The sequence below is a fragment of the Acinonyx jubatus genome, chromosome A2 (assembly GCF_027475565.1).
Source record: "Acinonyx jubatus isolate Ajub_Pintada_27869175 chromosome A2, VMU_Ajub_asm_v1.0, whole genome shotgun sequence".
NCBI classification, from domain to species: domain Eukaryota; kingdom Metazoa; phylum Chordata; class Mammalia; order Carnivora; family Felidae; genus Acinonyx; species Acinonyx jubatus.
In genome coordinates, this window is record NC_069383.1 from 114,136,100 (window position 1) to 114,155,116 (window position 19,017).

The 19,017-nt window shown below is 42.5% G+C and overlaps 1 protein-coding gene across 2 annotated transcripts in view; it reads right to left on the minus strand.

The window, feature by feature from the left end:
- ATG7 (autophagy related 7) overlaps positions 1 to 19,017 on the minus strand; it is a 247,397-nt gene that overhangs the window by 219,243 nt on the left and 9,137 nt on the right. The window contains exons 2-5 of one of the 2 annotated variants that reach the window (XM_027042645.2): positions 11,818 to 11,990; positions 11,028 to 11,082; positions 3,102 to 3,219; positions 1,147 to 1,224 (exon numbers count right to left, since the gene is read on the minus strand). In XM_027042645.2, the coding sequence (XP_026898446.1) occupies positions 1,147 to 1,224; positions 3,102 to 3,219; positions 11,028 to 11,082; positions 11,818 to 11,977 (411 nt within the window). In that variant the 5' untranslated portion in view covers positions 11,978 to 11,990. The remainder of the gene's footprint in view (positions 1 to 1,146; positions 1,225 to 3,101; positions 3,220 to 11,027; positions 11,083 to 11,817; positions 11,991 to 19,017) is intronic. The other variant, XM_027042646.2, reaches the window with a different exon arrangement.

Consider the following 19,017-nt stretch of genomic DNA (forward strand, 5'->3'; position numbering starts at 1 on the left):
GCTGGTAAAACAGTACACTTAATACACATCAACGTCGATACGTTTATATGCCTTCTCTAGAGAATTTATCCTAAAGAAATACAATGAACAGGAAAAAAAAATCAGTATGGCCAATATTGTTCACTGCAGCATTTTACAAAATAGTGAATATTAGAAACAACCTAGATGTACAAGAACCTATAGAACATACATTTGACAGAATATTATATAGTCAACCTAATTATAAAGGCTAAATTCATTTCATATGTAGATATATAGAGACATACACTCATGTACATACATGTGTACATACACCTGCGTGTATGTGTGTTAAGTGTGTGTGTGTGTGGCTCATATCTCCATCATCAACCCTTTCATTTCCCCATATCACCCATCACCAAGACCAGGTCCTTCCCCCTACTTCCCTAGGCATTAGATGTCACATTTACACAAAACATTTTTCTTTCTTAAAAAACCACAACTGTTGGGGCACCTGGGTGGCTCAGTCGGTTAAGCGTCCGACTTCCTCTCGGGTCATGATCTCACGGCTGGTGAGTTCAAGCCCCACATCGGGCTCTGTGCTGACAGCTCGGAGCCTGGAGCCTGCTTCTGATTCTGTGTCTCCTTCTCTCTCTGCCCCTCCCCCACTTGTGCTCTGTCTCTATCAAAAATAAATAAATGTAAAAAAAATGTTTTAATTAAAAAAAAAAAAACCACAACTGTGTGGACAAACTATGTAGAGCAGTGTGAACTCCTCTAGTCCAGAAGCTGCTGGAGGATAGCCGAGATCCCCAAGATGTCATCTTTTTCTTATGGTGATGGACCCAGCAACTGAGCCCCACAGACTATACTGAATAAAGACTTTAGCAACAAAGAACCACTACTCCCTGAAGCTGATTTTATTGTGTCCTGAATAACAAGACTTGCATCATTGTGTTACATAAACCATGCAGTATGTAAGATCAGTAAGAATGAATTAATTTTGCACCGGTGATAAGTGCCAGCGCCTTCGGGCCACTAATCAAATGAGTGTTTCTTGACCAGCTCTGATTTAAATAACACCAGGTAATAGCTTCAGTGAGAAGTGCACAGACTGCCCTATTGGCACCCAGGGCTCGGCCAGGGCATCTCAGCAGTCTAAATGTGACCGAGATTCTATTTACTTACTGCAAATGTCAAGAGGAGGAACTTGTTGAGGAGGACAGGGTTTTCGAGGGCAGCGCCCGATTTTACGGCTTCCCAAATCTGCCAGAAGAAACAGAAGTGTCAAGGCAGGTTCTCAGGCCTCTCTGAGTTTCTCACTCTCAAGACAAGCACAGAGGTGAAGAGCACCAGGGCCCAGCACCACTCATCCCAGGCAATAAAGTGGGTTGTTACCTCACTCTGGCCACTTTGCACGGCCTCTCCACCAGCCACACTCCATGAGGGGCCTGGGGAAACTGAGAGAACGCAGAGTGCTCCTCTCAGTGAGTCTCAGCATCCAAGGAGGCAACCAGGACATTTTCACACCTTCATTATTTCCTTCAACAAATATTTACTAACTGCCTATTATCTACCAGGCACATCAGGATTACAGAATAAAAGACACAGTCCCTACCCTCAAGAAGCTTTGGGTCCTAGGAGGGAGACAGGCATAATTGTCTGAATGCACCACCAGGTAGGATGTGCTACCTCAAAAAGATGTGGAAATCTTGGGAGGAGCTCCGAACTGGGCTGGGGAGGTGGGAGGGAAAGGAAGCAGGAAGGGGTTCCAGGAAGCGGTGATTTGAACTAGGTATAGGGGATTTCTGGAAGTGCTGTTTGGGATTATCTTGCCCTGAGACAGGAAGGTAAGACAATGAGGAGTTGATGCATACTCAGCAAGTACTGTGGCCAGAAGCAGAAGCTGGCACTGGGCTGCAGCTGTTGATCACAAGATATTTTAGTAGCTAAGATTAGCTGCTATACTTTGTGTTACTAAACAAGACAAACGGTTGCACCCACAGGAGCCACTGGGTGGAAGAGGGAAATTAGCAAAGAGAAGTTCCTGCTATTGACATGATCACCTTGGAGGAGCTAGACCAGAGAAGAGCAGGCCCCACTTCTGATAAACTGAGAGGGTGGGAACTGCTGGGGAGTGTGGACAGGGGTGAAGGCTGAGCCCCAGCACAAGGGGTGGGATTTCTGTGGGAAGCAATCTGTGATTTTTGATGGTGGATGAGGACCTGACCCAACTCTTTGGAGACAGCCTTTTAAATGTGCAGCCACAGCAGGAGCCCAGGAGCAGTTGAGTGGCAGGCCAAGGACAACCATCATCACCTGGGTCACAAGCTACATGCATCTCGAGGGATGTAAGGGATACCAAAGGCAGAAGACTTCCTTCTCTGACCATGGCACCCACATAAATAAGACTCTTTCGTTTAAGACTAGTGCGAAGACCACTCGATTAAGTGGGTTAGAGGGGATTGGGATAAACTGTCCTACCATTTTAATTCCTCACACTAACTCAGATATGAACAAGTTAAGGGAAAGACACTCCCGGCAGAGAGAACACCATGTCCCAAGGACAGAGGTGAGAACCAAAGTAGGTGGAGTAATTATAAGTGATTTGCTGTGACAGGGTCAGAGAAGGTGAGGGCAAGAGTGACAGGAGAGAAAAGCCACAGAGACCACAGAGGCCAGGCCACAGGTGCCTTGTAAATCAGATGGAATAGTTTATATTTAGCCCGAAGTATACTGGAGAGACTATGCAATCATTTCAGAGAGCATTACAGTGCTCAGGACTGGACTGGAAAGCCAAGGAGCACAAAGAACAGAGAACCCAAGGCCATGCAGACACAGGAATTTCGAACTCTCAGGGACAGGTCAAGCTGCTTCAAAATGCTAATTAGAGAGCAACAGCAAGGCTTTCACAACTGCCCTGCGATGAAACTCCTGCCTATGCCCAGCTGAGAGCCTGAATATCTTCTCCCTGACTTTCCCGCCAACACAGGAGAGCTGGGGAAATAAACCAAAGCCCACGACTATCTTCAAGTACCGACTATATGCTAGTTTCCATGACAGACGCATGCACCTGATCAGAGACACTGCACCTACCGAAACCACGGAAAACAGAATACATACATCATCTTTTCCCAGCTAACCTCGTCTGCTGCTTGTTCCAAAAGTAGCTTCTTATCTGCGGCCTTGAAAGCCTCGAGTGTGTTGGTGTTAAAGAGTGTTCCAATAGCCGGACAGCAGTGGGCTGGGGTGGGAGCACTCCTGGACACAGGAGAAACATGGTTAGGCAGGCACAGCCAGGACAGCAGTGGGAGACAAAAGACAGTGCTCTGTAGGGCAAAGAGAAGATCAACCACACATTTCTTTGGGAAAAGATGAATATCCTCGCTTAGGAACTAAAAATAGGCACTGCACACACACACACGACACACACACACACACACACACACACACACACACACACACACACACACAAAGCCTCTATATTCCCTTTACCCTAATCTCTTGGCATGTTGTTCTTCCACTGCCCCTCCTCCAGTATAAGTTGATTTCCTAGTTTTTACTCTTTCCCATCTTTAACCCATCATTTATTGAACTTCTACTGTGCCAAGAACTACACAATGTTTGAATTTTCTTAACAGCTTTTTCTTTCAGTTAAAGCTTTAAGTAACTTGCCTAAGGTCACATAAAAATAGGCAGAGCTGGAATCTAAAGCCAGAACTAGCCCACTCCAAGGTACTGGGCTGCCTACTGCCTACTCCCCACTCAAACCCTCCCAGGCTTCAAGGCCCTGCTCCAAACCCTCTCTTTCCAGGAGGCCCCTCCCATTTCCTCTGGTAATGGCTGGCACAGGAAACTGAGCGTCCCATTTTAGATTGTCGTATACACCTAACTAGAGGACAGCAAGCTCCCTGCAGGCAGGGAACTTGTCTCCTTCTTATGGCTGTCCCCAGACCTCCCCAGCCCAAACAGGTTTCATGCAGAGCTGCTGCTAAGCAAACTCCTGGTGGTCGTCTGAGTCATACAGACAATATGTGTCATACCTGGGCTACCTACCAATCTGTTGTGTCACATGTGTGTCGCACTCTACACTGTCCCCTTATAGTCAAAATCAGGGGAGCAGAAGACGAGTTACTTCTGAATACAAATTCAGATGTGGAAACATCTGGTCTCTTCTCTGAAATGACTGATTTGTGTTTCAGAGGTTACATACGCCTAATATTGTTGTCAATTACAACTACTGCAGAGAGAATATACATTTTTAATGACTGCACTGATGGGAGCTGTATGGTTTCGAAGACCTTGTGTCTCTTCACTTGGAGTCTGTGTAAAACTGGGTCCACAAGGGCTGCAAGCAGAAGATCAAAACCTAGAAGAGGTGTGGAGGGGTGCAATGGGGGCAGAGGGCTCTGCCAAATGCTGTCTGTGGGGCTCAAATACCAAGTCCTGGGGAAAAAGTAACTTTACATGGTCAGAGCCTTCCCTTGGAGGGTGACAAGTCAGCAAACAGGTTGCTTCTCACAATGCTACTCTAATAAAATATTTTTCAGCCATGTGATAGGAGGACATCAAAGACAGTCTTAAGGAGAAAGAGACATCAAAAAGGGGCGAAACTCAGCCTAGAGGGAGGAGGAAGGAAGCACAGTGGTTGGCACATTAGGCCTTCTACATTCAGACTCGGCTTCAAGAAATTACTGCTGAAACAGAAAGAGCAAACCTCTGAGCTAATCTGATACTAGCACAAGAGGAAGGTACCCTTCTTCCTAAGTGCCCGAATGTCCCAGGTGTGTGAATGCAGTATCAAAGTGTCATCACAAGAATTTGAGCAACTGCCAGCACACCGGCCAGGCTCCTAGAACATCAGTACTCATGCAAGTTAATCAGTGCGGACAACCGAAGTCTCAAGGGAGAAGAACTTTTCATGAGTAAAGCTCTACCAGGGGATGTGGCCAAGGAAATAAATTTAAAGGGTGATAGTGGGAAGGAAAGCCATCCTGACAATCTCTCCAAGTTCAAGTTCACTTGTTCTGCACAGAAGTGGCTCGGATGAGGAGTGGAAAGAGCCCTGGACTTGGAAACAAGAGAATTTGGTCCAAATCCTGGATCCTAGATACATATTAGTTTAGTTTCCTACAACTCCATTGATATGAAATATCCAGAATAATCAAATCCATACACAGAAAGCAGATTGTGGTTGCCAGGCTAGGGGGAGGGGGCGGGGGACAGGAGTGGGAGAAGGGAAGAAGGGAGAGTAACTGCTAATGGGGTTAGGCTTTCTTTCCAGAATGATGAAAATGTTCTGAAATTGGTGATGGCAGCAGCTCAACCTGGTGAATACACTAAAAACTGCTGAATTACACATTTTAAAAGGGTGAATTTTGTGGTATATAAATTATATCTAAATAAAGCTGCTAGGAGATCAGAATTAGAAATCTTCACCATATAGTAAAGCCAACAGTGAATTCACAATGATATATAGACTAACCAGGTAAAGAATTGATCTTAGAAAGGCCTCTAGCTTGGGCCTGCTTGGGGATGCTACTTCTAGAAACTTGGCCTTCACTTCACTCAGTCTCACGGTGCTTACTGTGGAAAGTACTGAAGCTGGTTTGCACCTGTTATTTACACCTGGCCAAAGGCAGGCATGTGGCCAGAGCTTCCAGAACACACAGGCAGGGTGGTGGCCAGGACAGGATAAATCCCCCAAAAGAAAGACAGAGGCTGTTCTTCACACCTGGAGGAACCTTTGCTCCACAGGCACAGCTCTGCATGCCCTAGGAACCTAGGAAGTCATACTCAGCCTGGGGGCATGTACCAGTATCTCTGCTTTCCCTAATAATCTGTGAGTTTCTGTTTGCAACATTTTCTAACAGAGTCCACCGGTGTCTCTCGACCACCCACACCACATCCCATTTTGACAGCCATGCATTTAGACTGCTTTCAAGATTTCAAGGTATTTGAGCAACTAACACATCAGACGTGTTAGGGGCTAAGGAGTTAACGGAGACTAAGAGCCTGTGTCCCAGATGATTTTGCCTACGAGTCTTACATTCCTTAACTATTTTTTTAAGTTTTTTTTTTTTTTTTTTTTAGGGCAAAGGTTATGCCCTAATCATGTCCAACTTGAGGCTTAGAAAATACTTCTCATGACTACAAAGATAAATGTTCCTCAAGGGAAAGCCCAGAGAAACAAAACTTTTTTTAATAAGTCAGTTTCACATTTATGCCGAGAATGTCCACCAAAATCTATTCTTTTCTTTTTAAACAGATATAGAGTACATATGTGCAGCTTGTAGCTGGGCACCATGTTTCCCAGTCTTCCTTATAAGACAGGTAAGCCCTCACGCTCCTACCAATTAACCTAAGTGAAGGGAAGCATGTCTCTACCTGGCAAGGTAAAGTGACAATTCAGTTTTTTGGTTTGTTTTTTTTTTACTTTTTTTTTAATGTTTATTTATTTTTGAGAGAGAGAGACAGAGACAGAGTGTGAGCAGGGGCAGAGGAGGGGCAGAGAGAGGGAGACACTGAACTCGAAGCGGGCTCCAGGCTCCACGTTGTCAGCACAGAGCCCAACATGGGGCTCAAACTCACGAATTATGAGATCATGAGCTGAGCTGAAATTGGACACTTAACTGACTGAGTCACCCAGGCGCCCCGTCATTTTTCTTTTTTTTTTTTAAGTAGGCTCCACACCCAATGTGAGGCTTGAACTCACGACCCTGAGATCAAGAGTCGCACACTCCACTGAGCCAACGAGATGCCCCTGACAATTCAGTTGCAAGCAAACCCTCCAGAAGGAGGCAGCCATAGTCCAGAACACTGGACTATTAAGAGGGCAAGAAATAAACCTCCTTTGTGTTTGGGCCATTACATTTGTGGGACCGGTTCAGCAGTACACCCTACCCAAAGACAGCAATCTCCAGTGAAAGACAGTTGATGCCTGACAAAATACTACTTCACCACTGACTGAGCCTAATACGTATATGGAGGAGGATCTTATGGTGCTAACTGCTGGCAGAGAGTCCCCATTAGGCTTCCGGGGACTCCAAGGATAAGGGATCGATCTGGGGCTACGTGACGCTGAGATATGCCTGGCATCTATAAACAAGTACTAGGACTGAGAGCTTTTCAGCTGTGTCTTATTCTTCTCTGCATGCCCAGTGCCTACCACATTCTATTGTTACAACACAGAGGAAGCAATCAATAAGTATTTCCGAAATAACGATTACCTCTTCACATGTATTACAGCACAGAGCACACTACAATGCAAATATTTGTTTTCTACCTCTATCCAGAGCTCTGTTTCCTAAGTCTTTGTGTTCCTAACACCTACACATCCTGCACTTATGAGACATTCAGTGTCTGATGAATAAATTTATAAAGATTTGCCCTACAAACCAAGCCAATGTACAGCAATAAAAACAAAGGAAGATTAATAATGAAAATAATTTGGATACGAAGAACTCCTTTCTTCTGTGGGGCTCCAAGCACTTTCATTAAACTCCCTAGCTGCCTTAGTCTGTTTGGTCTGCTGCAACAAAATGCCACCGACCAGGTGGCTTATTAACAACAGAAATTTATTTCTCATAGTTCTAGAGGCTGGAGGTCAAGATCAAGGTGCCAGCATGGTCAGGTTCTGGTGAAAGCCCTGTTCCAGTCACAGACTGCCCAAGTCTCCCTCAAGGGGTGGAAGGGGCAGGTTAGCCGCCTGGGGGTCTATTATAAGGCACCAATCCCATTCATGAGGGGTCTGCCTCCTGACCTAACCTCCTCCTAAAGGCCCCACCTCCTGATACCATCACCTTGGGCATTAGGTTTTCAACATATGAATTTGGGCAGGGACACAAATACTAAGACCAAAGCACCAATCATCCTAAGACAGAGAGATTCAGAAAATCACAGACTTTTAAAAGCAGAAGGAACATCAGAAGCCAAGCGCTCGAGATGAGGAAACTGAAGAGGAAGAAACTAAAAAGACTTATCCTAGGTAACAGAGTTAATCCAATGTAGATACAGGCCTTCCAGGTCCAGCTCCACCACTGGGGCCCTGTCTCATTCCTGCTCATCCCTGCAAGGGCTCACCACACAGCCTTGCACACTGTGAGTATTCAACAGCACAATGAAAAAATATGAGCAAATAGAGCAATTTATGTAAAAGTCATACCTGCACGATCACAGATTTTCTTATCTCCTTCAACCAAAATTTCTGGATCACTCAAGTGTAAGATGTTTGGATTTTGTTATCTGATCAAACCTAACATCTGTGAACAGCTTTTTCTATAGTTGATTGTTCCAAAGGATAAAACTATTAAAATCTTCATTAAAACCAATCTAGTGTCAGAATAAAGGTGGGAGCAAGTCTAGCTTGCAAGGAATGTTAGATTCTCCAGATCACATTAAAACTACACTGTTGATATACTCCCTTGATCATCTTCAGATAATTTAATGCTTGTACTCTGCTGGTTCTTTTCCTTATTATCTTGCAATTGCTTCAAAGGTAAGTTAGTCTCTACCAAAACAAGAGATCGATTACTAGGATTTGATTTGTTCTGACAAGCAATCACAAGGAATTTATTACAGAGCAAGAAACCTCTGAAGAGAACAAGAAACACCAACACATACCTTTTAAAGGTGTAAAGACTAATATATTTTTATCAAGACTGCATTTTATTTATCCTAAGCCATTCTTTCTCCTCAAAGTATGGGGTATTATTTATCTCATATCAAATCTCTGACTTACCTGCTATAGAGGAAAGGGCTAATATCATTTTGGATTTATGTTATGCAATTAAATTTTGCAATTTGATATACAGGAATCAAATGCATTGACTTTTGGAGAGATTTAAAAAATACATTCTAAGGCTAAAATCAACAACATAAACAACAGATGTTGTCAAGGATATGGAGAAAAGGAATCCTCATGCCCTGCTGGTGGGAATGTAAACTGGTACAGCCACTGTGGAAAACAGTATGGAGGGTCCTCAAAAAGTTAAAAATAGAACTACCCTACCATCTACCAATCACACTACTGGGTATTTACCCAAGAATACAAAAACACTGTTTCAAAGGGATACATGCACCCCTATGTTTACAGCAGCATTGTTTACAATAGCCAAATTATGGAAGCAGCCCAAGTGTCCATCAATTGACTTGTGTGTGTGTGTGTGTGTGTGTGTGTGTGTGTGTGTATAATTGGATATAATGGATAAGGAAGATGTGGTATGTATATATAATATATATGATGGAATATTATTTAGCCATAAAAAAGAATGAAATCTTGCCATCTGCAATGACATGGATAAAGCTAAAGAGTATAATGGGAGGTGAAATAGAGAAAGACAAATACCATATGACTTCACTCATATGTGGCACTTAAGAAAGAAAATTAATGAGCAAAGGGGATAAAAAAGAGAGACAGAGAGAGAGAGACATCAAGAAACAGACTCTTAATTATAGAAAACAAACTGATGATTGCCAGAGGGGCAGGGGATAAGGGCATGGGCTAAATAGGTGATGGGGACTGGGGAGTACACTTGGCACAGTGAGCACCAGGTTGACTCACTACATCGTATATCTGAAACTAATACAACACTGTACGCTAACTAACTGGAATTAAAAAAAAAACAAACTTAAAAATCCAAAAATAAATAAACAAATAAATAAAAATAAAAGATATATTCTAGGGATACTTTACTCAGAACACCCTAATCTTTGACTACTGCTACTCTGAAAAGCCAAGCAGTACTTACAAAGACCACTTGGCCTTCCCCACATCCTGCAACTTGATACTGCTAATGTGGAGAAAGCAAAAAACGTTGACCACTCGGAAGCTTTCCATTCTTCAACCTTTAATTGTCTTATAGCCCCTCAACATGGTTTCTGCTCCACCCTTCTGTGTAAAATTCACTTTGGGAAACAATTCTCAAGAACTGCAAAGGGCCTAATCAACAAATCCAATGACCCTTGCACTGAACTCTGACCTTTCTGTTTCTGATATTGTTGATCATCTCTTTCCTTCCTGAAAGCATACATCTTTGGTTTCTGTAATGCTTTTCTGGTTCTTCCTCTGCAACAGTTCTTGCCTACTCTGCTAGTTCCGTGTCTTCCTTTGCAGACTCCCCAATCAGATCCATTCACTATTCTGGTCCTTTGTTCTCTTACACAACAGTCTTCCTCTCTCTTGGCCTCACGACTCCTCTACCTGGATGACTCTTCCTCCTTGACTCCAGTGCCTCCAGGGCATTTCTACCAGATGATGTCATCTCAAACTCAACAGGTTCTAAACCAAGCTTACCTCTTCTTAAAATTGTATCCACTTCCTGGTCTATCTCTGTAGAAGATAATAAAATGCCCCCAGCTACTAAGACTACAACCTCAGAAATATACTTCACTTTTCTCTCATCCCTGCTTCCTAAATTTAGCCACATGTGACCTTGGGCAAGCCACTTTACCTTCTGACCCATTGTTTCCTTGTCTGAAAAAATAGAGATTATTCACATCTGGCAGGTCTGAAAAGGATTATGTATGTGAAAACACCCACATAATTAAGTTAATGAATATCTGTCTTCTCTCCAGCACTCCCTGTGGCCTTCAACCAGGGGAAAAAGACTCTTTGAGGGGATATGTCATATTTCTTTGAGTATTCCCATAATATAATGCCTTACACAGTGGCTTGTATACAGAAGTAGTCTAATAAATATGTTCACTGATGCCCATGGATAGGCATCTAAAGGAGTAAGTCAAGAAGTACCAATAAAGGATCACAAAATACTAATTAAAATTAAAAGCAGGTGGGATATTATCTAAATCTCAATTAATCTAGATGATACTTGGACCTAACAGGCTATGATAATTACCTGCTAAAAATAATATATCTGATAGTCCTAAGCATCTAACACTTGTCTCTGTGCTATAATGGGGACAAAAGAATCAAGGACCTGGCCCTGCTCCCGGGGGCTCCCCCAGTTCTCCCTGTGGTTCACCTATGTGCAAAGTTAAGAATGCTCATTCCTCACAAAAAGCAAACACTTTTAGATTTTAAGCAAAAAAAAAAAAAAAAAAATACTCACATGTCAAAAGCACTGAACTCCAATGTTAAGCGAGCTGGAAGCCCAGCAGAATCACCTGGACAGAAGCATTATCACATTTTCCATTATGAGTCAGTAATAGCAGCATTCATAACTAAAACGTTTGTGAATAATTTTGTTCTTTTTCTTGAGCCCAAACTGCCCTGTGCAATTCTGGTCATCCATACTCAACAGGGACTTAGCAGAAGATGCCACAGCTTTTCTGAATCTCAGAAATTTGTCAAGAATAAAAAAAAAAAAAGAAAGAAAGATTCACTGGGGGAAATGATTTCTAATCTCCTCCCCCAGCAATTCTAAGTAATCAGTATTCATTCTTTGGATTAATTAACTGGGGTATCGCTACTCCCTTTCTTTTCCCAGAGGGAAAGAAGTGAAAATGAACTTGGGTCAAAAGTCAGGAAGTAAAAGGGGGATAAAAGGTGCAGCATAGGGAATACAGTCAACGTCACTGTAATCATGTTGTATGGTGACAGACGGTAGCTACAGTTGTGGTGAGCACAGCATAACGTATAAACTTGTTGAATTGCTATGTTGTAAGCCTGAAACTAACGTAACATTGTGGCTGAACTATACTCAAATAAAAATAAGCAAATAAACAAATTTAAAGAATGAACGAACAAAAGAAATTAAGACAAGAAGTAAAAATAGAAAACAGTGAAGATCATTAATTATACAAGACAAGAGTGTCCCTTTCTAAAGGAAAGCTGACCCTATTCTAGAGGGCAGAGAAGGTGACAGAAGATGATGACATACAGAGTGAACTGTCTCCTACCATTGTAGTAATATCCCTTAATGTCCTTGGGAGCTTCATCCAGCCGATATTCATTCAGTTTCCTCTGGGTCAACTCGTGCCAGAATCCAACATCCAAGGCACTGCTAAAGGGAGCAAACTGCAATTTGGAGAGCCCAGGATCCCCCGTAGCTGCTGCCATTATTTCTCGCCTACTAAAAAACAAAACGGAACACAGCAAAATGGCATCAAATGTGGTGAGAAAGAAAAAAAAAACATTTATAATAAGGCATAATCAAAACAAACAAAAAACGATGGGAGCTATGCAGGCTACCTGAAGACATAACTGAAAACCACCCTGAGTAATGTGCCCGTGTTGCCAAGTTTAGCCTCCTGGCAACACAACTGATTTTCTAAGTGAAGTCCTTTTTCTAAGGCCTTTCTGGCCTTCACCTCTGTGCATCTTCCTTTCTTGTTCAAGTCGGTCTGACTGGTGTACAAGTGCTACTACTCCTTCTTCGACATAATCATAGTCTCAGAAATTTGTGCCCTCCTGTGTGATCCTGGAGAACTTCACAAGTAAAAAACCCAGGCCCAGCTGGTCAGAAACACAAAGCCCTGTCACAGCTCTGAATGAAAGCACTTGAGCACCCCCCACCTGAGGAGAACAAAGAAGTTTCTGGCCCACCTAACCACAGTACCTGAATTTTTTTTTTTGACATCTCATCTTTTATCTTTTAAATGCATGGAAACTTTGCATCTTACTCTACTATATATGTATTTTAATATTTCTCCTCCTGAAATCTCCCTCTGACCTCTCCCCCAGCAATCAGGCATGCACACACTATAACTCCCCTACCCCTGCACACACTCTCAGGGATACACCTCCAGCACAACACTAGAGAACTTGATATTTCCGAAAAGCAGAAGTGGGGGAGGTCTCTTCATGTTCCATCCTGTCCATCACTGTCCATCCCTGACAGAGCAATATTTCTACAGCAGAAGGTATGAAGAGTCACACTATGACTATCGTTCACACCTACTGCCTGAGTTTTGAGCCAAGATTATTACCTAGCTTTCAGTTTTCCCAACTTGGCTGATTTTGGAATTAAGAGAAATATATATAATTTGTAGTTAAGTTTTGGGGGAGTCAGAAGTTATACATGGGATTTGGGGGAGTCAAAAGTTGGCATGGATAGGGATCAGCACCCTATTCCTCAAGTTGTTCAAGGGCCAACTGTATAAGTGAGTTTAAAGCCAGGACTTACCATCAACTGATGAATGGATAAAGAAGATGTGGTTTATATATACAATGGAATACTACTTGGCAATGAGAAAAAATGAAATGTGGCCATTGCAGCAACGTGGATGGAACTGGAGGGCGTTATGCTAAGTGAAGTCAGTCAGTCAGAGAAAGATAGATACCTTATGTTTTCACTTATATGTGGATCTTGAGAACCTTAACAGAAGACCATGGGGGAAAGGAAGGGGAAAAAAAAGTTACAGAGAGGGAGGAAGGCAAACCAAAGGAGACTCTTAAATACAGAGAACAAACTGAGGGGAAGGGGAGATGGGGGAAGGGGAGAGGGGAAAGTGGGTGATGGGCATTGAGGAGGGCACTTGTTGGGATGAGCAATGGGTGTTGTAGGGAAGCCAATTTGACAATAAATTTAAATAAATAAACAAACAAACAAACAAACAAACAAGGCAGGCAGGCAGGCAGGCAGTCAGGCAAGCAAGCCAGGACTTGGATGTGCTCGCTTTAGCAACACGCATACTAAAGCCAGGACTTGGATTTCTCAGACGTCTCAAGTTTGACAAATCCAAACTAAACATTTCTTTTTGTAAAATTCTGCCCCTTTTCCTGCATGTCCTAGTTTACATAATAGTACCACCTACATCCAAGGTCGAAACCTCAAAGTCATCTTCAATTTTCCTCTCTCTCACATTCAATAAATCACTAATTGCTAGAGGTTCAACCTTAAACGGGCCTCCGGAATGAGATGAAGATGACAGCGACAGCTACTCAGCATTAACCGGGACCAGGCACCACAGCAGGGTGTGCACCTGAATTTACTCCTCCAAAAAGCCCTAGGAAGTGACAGTTCCAATTTTAAAGAGGAAGAAACTGAGGTTGAGAGAGGTAAGAAGTCCACAGAAGGACATACAGGTAGGAAAGTGGAAGAGGGAAGAGGACAAGGACCCAAAGTCCATATTCCAAACATGTGATTTCGTGCTTCCTGTCCAAGTCAGCTTCTCTTCTCTCCGTCCTCCCCGCCACACATCAGGCCCACCATCTCACACCTTGGCTCCTGCAGTAACATGCTCACAGGTCACTGCCTTCTGTCCCTGTCTTCTCCAAACAAGTTGTCACGTTGCCACCAGATCTGATCTGTGCAGGGGGCTCCCTTGTTTAAACAAACAAAATCTTACTGGCTTTACTCCACAGAGAGTTTCCCAGTCTTTCACCTTTCCCTAGGAGACCTCTCCCCCTCTCTACCAGGGAAATTCCTCTCATCTACTAAGACTCTTGATGAAGCTCTCATTAATGCCCACAGTCAGTGGGCATCAATGGCCCCCTTCTCTGTAATGACAGATGAAAACTTCCATTACAGGATTTGCCATCATGAATCATACTTACTTTTTTGATCATACCTTTTAAAAAACTTTTTAAATAACAGCAGCAGTAGTAACTGTTCTAATTGAATGTTTATTCTGTGCCAAGCACTAAACATTCTACATATTATCTGATGACAACCCCAAAGTGGTTGCATTGTGCCTACTTTACAGAACAGAAATGGAGACACTGAAATATCAAGTCACTTGCCCAAAGTCACTCAGTTAGGGAGTAGAAGAGCTGAGATTATAACCCAGGTTGACTGGCGGCAAAGCCCCAACTCTCATCACTATAGTGTATCGCCTTGAAAGAAGACACCCCTTTTCAGAGCCTGAATATTACCCATCAGCCCCACATATGCTAAAAACAATAACCATTTTGAAAAACATTTACATACTAACCTCCTCTCCAACAGGGTCAAAAGAAAAAGGTCATGGCCAGAGTAATCGTCCAATATGGAAGGAAATCATACAGTGCAGACAGTGGTACAAATGGATCTCTGAGATCCTCCACGGGATGGGTCATCAGGTCCCTAAATGCTTTAGTCATCCACAACTTACTCTTAAAGGTTAACAGGAACTCACCATCATCTTGATGACCTACTGAGGTCATCAAGATGGAATTTTACCAGCGCCAGAAACAAAAGAGAAAACTCTTCTGTACAGCACTTCAGTAGCTGAGAAAAAGTGATTCAGGAAGACCACTTAGAAGATAACCGACAGGCATACTAAGACAGTAATCTACATAAAAGGCACATCCTTCAAACATTTTCTGACTTATTTGATCTTTGAGAAATTTCAAACAGAACCCAAGAGCCTATTTCACAAGAGGATGTGGTTGGTATTCAGCTGCTGAACTCCTGCTTGACAGGCTCAGAAAACAGAAGGGTCCTATGCAGCAGCAGCAGCAACACGTGATGGGGAATTTGCTGGAAACATCTAAATATGATATGCAAGTATAAATGTATCACTTAGGAACCTATACATCTATGTCATACTGCTATCTTCCTTAAGCTGGAAGGGAAGATTTAAGAGGAAATGATCAGAATAGAAATCTGGAGGGAGCAGTAAATTACAGGTGCAAAGTCATTTATGTGTAACTAACCTATATCCAAACATCACCTGCTTCATGAAAATTAAGGCTTGCCTATATATCCCAAGGTCAGAATTCTAGCTTCTGCTTAGCTTAGAAAGTTAAAATATGACTTTCATCATACCTCAACACTACATACGGACATATTCCAGGAAAGAAACTGACAGAGGCATCAATATAAGTGTGGGTTAACTTTATTTCAGACTATTTCTATCATATCCGGGATGTGAAACCCAGGAGTTACACAAGATGGGATTGTGTCACTTCCACTGAAAGAGGAAAGGATTTGATGAAGATTCAATGCTGTAATGGAAAAGAATCCCAGCAGTAACCAAAACATCCAGCCAAGGTTAAACTGAAATCGCAGATGGGTGGTTAAGCAATACAAACCCTTTTGGGGCTGTGTCTACCACCCAAAAGTGGTGCAAATTTTAGGCTTTTATGAAAATAAAACTAAGTCACACTCAGCAAATTACATAAGGACAAGCTCAAAAAATACCACTGTCTGAATATTTACCAAAAGTTTCTGTCCAAATGGTCCTAAACCTTGGGTAGTGCTATTCTTCAAAGTCAAATCCCCACAGGAAATGGGTAATAGTGCTTGCCTCCCAAGAAAGAAGCTATGGAGTTGGGAGACAGGGGTGTGGAGAGAGTTATTTTAAACTGTCTGACCCTATTCCCTATGAATTTTGTGTTCAGACTTCAATGAATTTTGTGTTCAAAATACAATGAATTTTGTGTATGTAGAACAACAATACAGAAATAAATACAATAATTAAAGAAAAAAGTCCTAACCCAATGGCAAGATGGGGAATGAAGGAGACATAAGACTACCAGCACAACTGCTTTGGTTCCAAGAAATAACACCTGAGAGATCTCTGATGCAACAATCATGTCTTATTCATCTTTCTTCAGCACTTACCACACTGCCTAGAATATATTAGGAGCTCAGTAAATGTTGACATGAAATAATAGTTCCCTTCCCCTCAAAAAGGGCCACTACAGGGAGGCAATAATGAGACAAATTACAGCAGACTTTACAAATTACTAATAGCCTGAATTGTCCAAATAAGAAACAGATTGGCCGGAGAGATAATGAATTTTCCATTAGTGGAAGTGTTCAAGCATATATTAAGATGATTATTTGCCAAGTCATATTGTACAAAGGTTTACTGTATCAGGCAGTCAGACGAGCCCAGGGTTTGGCAGGCTTTTTCTGACAAGGGCCAGACAGTAAATATTTTAGTCATTTCATGCCAAAACAGTTTCTGTCATAGTTTCTTCTTCTTTTTTACAACTCTTGAAAAACGTACAAACAATCCTTAGCTTATGGACTGTGCGCACACACACACAAGGTGTGGGTCAGGATCTGACCTGCAGGCTGTAGTTTGCAGACCCTCAGACTAGATGATCTTCCAAACCTGTTATTTGGGTGAAGCAGGTTGCAAGGTTACAGTTGCTGGTCCATGAGAGAAACCTTGTGATGCTGCAAATACATCTTTATGAACTGGAAAACGTAGTCCATACGAACACTCACACACGCATATATCAGGATCAGTAAGCTACCGTGAAGTTCAGTTAATATTTACTGAAGCTCATAACATGCAAGGAGATGGCATTAGTGGCAATGCACATGCAAAACAGGCATGTTACCACACCTCTGATGGTTTCCTTCCTACTTTTTCCTTGACCCCTGATACTGCCTCCCAACTTTTCCAGGGCCACCCTGGTGGCCCCGCCACTCTTCACCTCTGACTTGATGCTGAAGAAACATCCAGCTGCTTGGTGCCCCTCTAACACACCTGTTGTCCTGCCTCCACAACCCTGAACAAACAGCTCCCTGTGTCTGATAGGCATCCCTGCTCCTGTGACTGGCACTTTTCAAAATCCAGCTCAGAGGTTATTTGCTCCATAAAGCCTTCCCAGAGCTCCCTTTCACTCTCTTTACCCATTGCTTTCTCTTCTCCCTTGGCTTTGGTTAACCACTTCTGTCTCTAAACTACCTCTACATTTAGTATTACTGTTCAGCTCTTTGCTGATCTGTCTACCTCCATCAACCTGATTATAAATTCTACAGATACAGATCCTGGCTCATATCCCTCTCAATACACCATAATCACTTGCAGAACGGCTCCCAAATGTTACTAAGATGAGTTCTAGAAACCTTTTATGGGTACCTTCCCATAAAAGAAGCAAGAGAAAGAAATAGCCCAGGCTTCTATGACTGGAAAGACAAACTCCAAGCTTATTACAATGGAATATGGAGATTAGAGCAAGCAATCATGAAGAACACTTGGAAATATGCCATATGACTTAGAAATAAATCTGTTATCGTTTTTTAGGACTAAGATCTTAGTGGATAAGAGATATGCATGTACAAATCAACTGAAATGAAATCTCACCCAACCAAGTATAAAGTTAGCATAGATCTTTCTTCCTGAAAGTATTCCCATAGGTACAGAAGTCAAAGGCCTACATCCACAGTCTCAAAGTATCTCTCCACCAAAAAAAAAAAAAAACAACTATTAATTTCAAAGGAGAGAAAAAGTAACTCTACAGTGACAAAATCTGGCAGACACCATCTTAATGCAGGGATTGAAGTCAACACCAGCAGCAATGGGACACAGATACATATGCTATCTGATAGAATGCAGTGAAAAGCACAAACATCCATACCACTCCGCTGAAAGCAAATGACGTGGGTCTCATTGAGAAGAAACGTTAGGTAAACCCAAACTGGAAAACATTCTACAAAATGACTGAGACTGGCTTATAATCTTCAAAAGTGTCAAGATCTTGGGGCACCTGGGTGGCTCAGTCGGTTAAGCATCCGACTTCGGCTCAGATCATGATCTCTTGGTTCATGAGTTTGAGCCCATGATGGGCTCTGTGCTGACAGCTCAGAACCTGGAGCCTGCTTCGGATTCTGTGTCTCCCTCTCTCTCTGTCTCTCCCTGTCTCTCTCTCTCTCTCTGCCCCTTCCCTGCTCACATTCTCTCTCTCTCTCAAAAATAAATAAACATAAAAAAAAAAAAAGTGTCAAGGTCAAGAGAAGACTAGGGAATTGTTCCAGAGTAAAAGAGAAAGACACGATGACCGGGGGCAACATGTGATGCTGGCTTGTCACTCTGTTTTCATAAAGGGTGCTACTGGGACAAAATCTGCCTGGAATCTCTGGAGAAGGGTATATGAGAGGTCTGTCTTATTCTTGTAAGGTTTCTGCAAATTTGAAACTGTTCCAAAATAAAATATGAAGACAATTTTAGTGCCTGCACACACCCAGCCTATGCTATACTGAACAGGCAAAACCAATTACGTGAAAGAAGTTAGAATAGTAATTACAGGGTGGGATGGGGCTACTGACTGGAAAGGGGCAGTAAGAAGCCTCCTGGGGAGCTGGAAACATTCCATTTTCCTTGAGCTGGGAGGTGGTTTCGAGCACATACATATGCAAAAATCCATGAGCTATATATTTACGATTAATGTACTTTACCATATGCATACTATACCTGAACAAAAAAAGTAAAACCGAA